The sequence below is a fragment of the Atta colombica genome, unplaced genomic scaffold (genome assembly GCF_001594045.1).
Source record: "Atta colombica isolate Treedump-2 unplaced genomic scaffold, Acol1.0 scaffold102, whole genome shotgun sequence".
Taxonomy (NCBI): Eukaryota; Metazoa; Arthropoda; class Insecta; order Hymenoptera; family Formicidae; genus Atta; species Atta colombica.
In genome coordinates, this window is record NW_017259187.1 from 84,938 (window position 1) to 91,387 (window position 6,450).

Consider the following 6,450-nt stretch of genomic DNA (forward strand, 5'->3'; position numbering starts at 1 on the left):
GGCCACGCGAGCAGGGAAAACGAGCTCCGCACGAGAATACATGCAACGCGAGGTATAGAGGAGTGAGTAGCGACCAGTAGCGACGAGAATGGTCCGAGGGGGTTAGAAGAGGGAGAGGGGGAAAGGAAGGGAGAGGGGGGAGTAAGGATGAAGAGAAATAGTCATCCGTCTCTCACGGCTATCCCCGACCGAAAATAGTCCGCGATGAGTTCGGGGTAGTGGCTGAGTGCCGCGGGGGGTAGAGAGCGCGCATGAGATTGCGACACTTACCGAAGGCTGTTGCGGTGCAGCAGGGCGCAATATGTCAGCTGACTTGACGCGCGACCGATCCCAATTCTGCGTCACTATTCCACATAATTCTCAGCGGAACATTCGGCCACTCGCGCTCGCAAATGAATCCCGCCTCTTCGCGGAATCGTTGCCCGCCTCGCGTTTCACACTGTTTCACAATACGCGCACGAATACGAGAGGAGGTGGAGGAAGAGATAGAGCGAAAAAGAATTGAAGAGGAATTAAATGGGACGCAGGAAGGGAGGGCGATAGGAATTACGAAAGGGATGATTTACCGACGACGGTTACTAGCGATAATGACGACGGCACGAACAGTCCTTTCCGGAGAAGAATTCTTCTTCACACCCAACTCTCTTCGAATCTTATCTATTACCAGTCTACTCGAAGAAGCAGACCACCAAAGCTTTGAACACGAGAACGAATACTGCTGATGTGACTGACGTAAAGTTAGATCTCTTTTGCTCTCTCCCCTCCACACTCCGTCCGAGCGTGCCGTACGCAGCCGAATGATCACGAATTTACCCGAGAAAGGATCGCGAATCATGTGACTCATAGATGGGCAACTCGAATGATCGGTGCTCGCATGGACAAATCATCAATGCGTCGATTGGTCGATGACTAGGGAATAATTGAAATTGCTTGACGTCCTGTAGACAACAGCCAATCAGTGAACTCGACAAAACTGATGATTGTAAAGAGGAATATCGACCTCAAATTGGCAATCGTGTCTCTGGCACACGCTTGCATCGGTTACGGTTCATTCAAATGTGATGCCGAATTGTACTGTTGTAGTTTTCGTCGATTTTCGCTGTGTAGATTACTGATAAAAAAATCAAAGTTATATTAGAAGAGTCGCCGAGTGCGGACACAATATTTTTTTAAGAGTTTCTGATGAAATTGTCTACTTTTGTGATCGCTTCCAACAAATATTTGTATCTACTCCAAACACTTTGATTCTACTACTACTGATAGAATAAGCTACCGGGATAGTAAGAATCAGCTCTTTCATCACTGAAGGAATTGGAGAAGATTAATGAAAAGATGATTGTTTCCACATGTCGTGACTGGTTACTGAAATGTAATTGTTATTTATACTTGCACGTAGTATTGTGAGCTGTAGCCTCTTAATAGGTTAACCAAAGCGACGTTCATCAGAGTGTGACAGTTGAGATTGAATAATACGTGAGTTTATCACAATTGAAACGAAGATGAATACGCCACAATCAAATAAGAAGAATAAGAAAGTAGGGAGAAACAGAATAGGCATACCCAATGAAAGTGCGAGTCCTACAAACACAGAGACACTCAGTAGCCAGGAGGCAGCAAAATATGTTTTGGTATGAATAACATAGTAGACCTGTTTTTTTGTTATTGCGCTGGCCTGCACTAAAAGCTACGATGTGCTATCTTCTTGCATTTTATTTTTGCTTTTTCTCTTGTTTGTTTTCTGTTATTCAAAAGTTTCTTTGTATTATTTGTACTTTTTGCATTTAGAATCTTCTCTTTCTCTCTCTTTATGCCCAAATATATGTTTATCTCATTTTTAAGTACAAAAATTTTTTAGCAAAAAGATCTTTCTCAAGATAAAAGTTGACAAACTTTGAAAGAAATATAAGAAATACAATTGGACAAAATGAATCACAAAAAGGAAACAGGCAAGAAATAAAAAATAAGAAACAGGAAATACAAAGCACATTGTAGATAAATCTTAAAATCTAATCTATGATATATTTCTTGTTTCTTGCTTTATATCTTATCTTTTTGCCTTTTATCCTGTTTTTTTCTATTCATTTATTCATTTTTGCTGCTTGTTTCTTTGTTTTCTGTTGTCTAAGATGAAAGTTGAAACTTCAGACAAGAAACACTAAACAAAATACATGATTTGCTGCATTTAGCAGGGAAAGCAGCTTTGCAGCTGTTGTAAAAAATATTTTAATTATGATTGATCTTGCTCTTAAGATCTACAATAGATTTTTAAACCTTAAGCCTTAAGAAATTGATCTACAGTCGAATACGAGAAGAATAATTAATTGTGATTCGTCTATTCTTTATGGCTTATGGCTTAAAAATCTATTGTAGATCCAGGATAATCTTTCACTAGATTAAATGTATAAATCAATCATACTACATATTTCTACATTTCTACATATTTCTACATTTAGATCCAACGAAGAATTAAAGGCAAGAATCAATTAAAGAAATATTGAGTGCTCACTGATCAATTTTCTCTGCAGAATGCAGCTATTATCGACAAACAGTCACAAAGAAAAAAACAAGCAAGATGTAAAAAACAAGAAACAGAAAGTAAAGAATATACATTATAGATTAATCTTCAAATTTTTTATCTTGCTTTTGTCTTGTTTATTTATATACTTCATTTTAAGTACGAGTATATATTAGTTCAGTTACAAAGAACAGTTTTATAACTACCTAATTTAACATATTTTTTGGACTTTATACAAAATCCAAAATTTTCTATCCACTAGTAAAAATTAAAGTAAAAAAATATTTATTTTAATGCGGAGTTAAATCTCAAATTGCATGCAAATAGCTAGGTCAAATGTTCAGGTGAATAAAATTTCGAAAGTACATAAAAAGTACAAATTGGATAGATTAAACATATTAAACATATTAATCTCAATTATTGTTTGATTTATTATTTTAATAAAATATGTATACACTCTCTCTCTCTCTCTCTCTCTCTCTCTCTCTCTCTCTCTCTTTTATAAAGGACCTCGCACTAATCTTATGTAAAATGGATCCCAGTCAAATTGGCTGAAATTTTATTATAATGTAGATCATGATGTTCTGATCAAAAATTCTCATAGAAGATCCAAAAATAGACAGTTTTTAAAATATTGGAAATTCCCCGAAATGTTGGAATTTATATTTCCAATATTTGACATTCAACTTATCTTATCTCGAATATTGTCCATTTTTGGATCTTGAGCCCATGAAAAGGACTTTTGATCAGGACATCATGATCTACATTATAGTAAAATTTCAGTCAATTTGACTGGAATTCATTTTACATAAGATTAGTGCAGGGTCCTTTCTGTTAGCATTAAAAATATATAAGTTATTAAATAATTTAACTCATATTTCTGTATGTATTTCTAACAAGCAAACTTGTTCAAAATTATTTGTATATATTGATAATGTGATATACTTTGATATTTAAGGTAAATCCTATAGGAGAAGATGGAAATAAATCAATTAAGTTGGCTATCTTAGACGCAATTCCTATAATTTCTATGGATTCAAGTATGTTTGATGAGAAAATGCAGAAAAGTAATGCAGCATCACTAGAAAAAGAAAAAGAAGATAAGAACATTCTTAATACTTTACCTATTGCTTTTGTTAAGGCAATAGAAGGCTATGAGAGTCAATTAGGAGAGGCTAAGCCACTTCCAAATTCTTATATTAGATTTATGGAGCGTAGTGGTGAAGAACTCGATGGTAAAATATTTTTGTTTATTTATATAATATAATGTTCATAATATTCAAATGTTGCTTAATTATATATTACAGTATTTTTTTCATTAATTAAGCAAATCTATAATATCCATTTCTTGTACCTCTCAGATATCATATTTATTAACATATTATAAATATGTTAAGTTCTTACTGTAATATGAACTTCTGCATATTATTGTTATTATTGTTATTATTGTTACTATCATTTGAAATATTATTTTGACAGGAGAAGTAGAATATGATTTAGATGAAGAAGACAATGCATGGCTTTCTATTGTTAATGAAAGAAGATTGGCTTCTGGATTAACACCCGCATTGGAACCTGATACATTTGAGCTGTTGATGGACAGACTAGAAAAAGAATCATATTTCCAGCAACAAACTAATGGCGGAGGAGGTACTGCTGCAGATGAAGATGCAGTATGTTGCATTTGCATGGACGGAGAGTGTCAGAATAGTAACGCAATTCTGTTTTGTGATATGTGCAATCTTGCTGTTCATCAAGATTGTTATGGTGTACCATATATACCTGAAGGACAATGGTTGTGTAGAAGATGCCTACAAAGTCCATCCAGGGCAGTAGATTGCATCCTCTGTCCGAACAGAGGCGGTGCTTTCAAACAGACTGATCGTCCTGCGACATGGGCTCATGTAGTATGCGCTTTATGGGTACCAGAAGTAAGATTTGCTAACACTGTATTTTTGGAACCCATCGACAGTATAGAGAGTATACCACAAGCTCGTTGGAAGCTTATGTGCTACATATGCAAGCGCAAAGGAGCTGGCGCGTGCATTCAGTGTCATAAGAGCAACTGTTACTCAGCATTCCATGTGACTTGTGCTCAGCAAGCTGGTCTATGTATGCGTATGAGAACGGTACAGCCAACTAATGGTGAACCAATGTTGGTGCAAAAAACAGCTTTCTGTGAAACACATACACCGCCCGATTATCAGCCTTCTACGAATCCTGTGGACGCGCGAAGGAGAGCGATAGCTAACAAGAAGAGTACATCAGCGCCTGTTATTTCCATTCCAACCATACCACCCGAGAGAATCAGAGAAATTGCTAGGTAATACAAAAATTTTATTTTGATCTATATATGATAATGGTTATAATAAATACAATTTGAACATACAGTATAATAAAATCATTTTAATGAATTGTTAGATTTATACTTGTTATTTGATTTAATCAGTTTAGCGGAAGGGATACCAAAAAGAAGCCAATTAATACAACGTCTTATTGCTTATTGGACACTGAAACGACAATATAGAAACGGTGTTCCACTTCTTAGAAGATTGCAAAGTTCTCATCCACAATCTAGACCACCTCCACTTGGAGAACATCCCTCTTCGCCGACGCATGATGGTGAATTGCGAGGAGAATTGTATCGTCATCTTAAATATTGGCAGTGTCTACGTCAAGATTTGGAACGTGCACGATTGCTATGTGAATTAGTACGGAAGCGTGAAAAATTAAAAAAAGAATTATTCAAAGTGTTAGTATAGCTACGACACACGATGAATAATATAGACATCGGTTTATTGGTAAAAATTGGCATTAACCCTCAAATACTGAGATTGGTCCATGGGATCACGTGAAAAATACAAAATGCTATATCTGTTTTTATTAAAGTACTTTCATAAAGACCATTTATGATGGTTTAATTAATAAAATATAGTTTTATAAAATTCTTGTGTTTTTATTTCAGTTGTTTTGAATCAATATCCCAGGGATCAACCTCAGAGGTAAAAGTGTCACTATTTTTTACCTCAGTACTTAATAAGATAGAAAAATAAATCTGCAGATTTTTATAAAAAAACTTAATGAATACTTTTTTATAATGCCAATTTATATACACATCATAAAACATATTTCTTTTTAAATATTAATTTTAAGAAAAATTGATTGCAGAAAGGAGAAATGTTTATGGCTTCAATTGCGACCATTTGAAAGTGTTTTACGTACATTGTTAGAAGCTATAAAGGCGAAAGATACAAATGATGTATTTGGGCAACCAGTTAATATCAAAGAAGTCCCAGATTATCTCGAAATAGTATCACATCCTATGGATCTCTCTACTATGCAGGTAATAATTTTACATTACGTTTGTTTATGTTTATATTTGTTAAAATATATTTCGTGACTCCATCACCTCATCAAAATATAATCTATAATTATATGTCATATTTTTTATTATAGGCAAAATTAGAAAAGCATGAATACCACTCACTTTCGGCTTTGGAGACCGATTTCAATTTAATGGTGAGCAATTGCCTAGCATATAATCGCAAAGATACCATGTTTTATCGAGCAGGAATGAAAATGAAAGAACAAGGTGGAGCTTTGATAGAACAGACTCGCAAAGACTTTCCTGAGGTTAATCCAGCCTCTGAACCCGAACAAGTCGGTTCTAAATCTAGAAAGAGAGAAAGATCGAATCGTAATCGTGTGGAAACAGAATCACAGTCCAATGAGAAGGAAATTGGCGGGGGGGTAAATAGGAGAACAGCAGTATTGTTCACTCGCAAAGCTAGAGCCCGTAATGCTAAAAGCAGTCAAATGTTTCTTCCAGAAGATGATAAAAAGAAACAAAGTGATAGTTTTAAAATATATAGGTAATTACACACACACACACACACACACACACACACACACACACACACACACACACACACACA

At 35.2% G+C, this 6,450-nt stretch overlaps 2 protein-coding genes across 2 annotated transcripts in view; one reads left to right on the forward strand and one right to left on the reverse strand.

Moving 5' to 3' along the window:
* Window positions 1-344, reverse strand: part of LOC108687856 (AN1-type zinc finger protein 5) — a 25,612-nt gene extending 25,268 nt beyond the window's left edge. The window contains exon 1 of the mRNA XM_018193866.1: window positions 271-344. The gene's annotated coding sequence lies outside the window, so the exon portion shown is untranslated. The remainder of the gene's footprint in view (window positions 1-270) is intronic.
* A 999-nt stretch (window positions 345-1,343) lies between these two features.
* LOC108687737 (peregrin) overlaps window positions 1,344-6,450 on the forward strand; it is a 6,454-nt gene continuing 1,347 nt past the window's right edge. Inside the window, exons 1-6 of the mRNA XM_018193668.1 lie at window positions 1,344-1,628; window positions 3,474-3,750; window positions 3,995-4,838; window positions 4,965-5,267; window positions 5,684-5,858; window positions 5,972-6,387. Of these exons, the coding sequence (XP_018049157.1) occupies window positions 1,500-1,628; window positions 3,474-3,750; window positions 3,995-4,838; window positions 4,965-5,267; window positions 5,684-5,858; window positions 5,972-6,387 (2,144 nt within the window). The 5' untranslated portion in view covers window positions 1,344-1,499. The remainder of the gene's footprint in view (window positions 1,629-3,473; window positions 3,751-3,994; window positions 4,839-4,964; window positions 5,268-5,683; window positions 5,859-5,971; window positions 6,388-6,450) is intronic.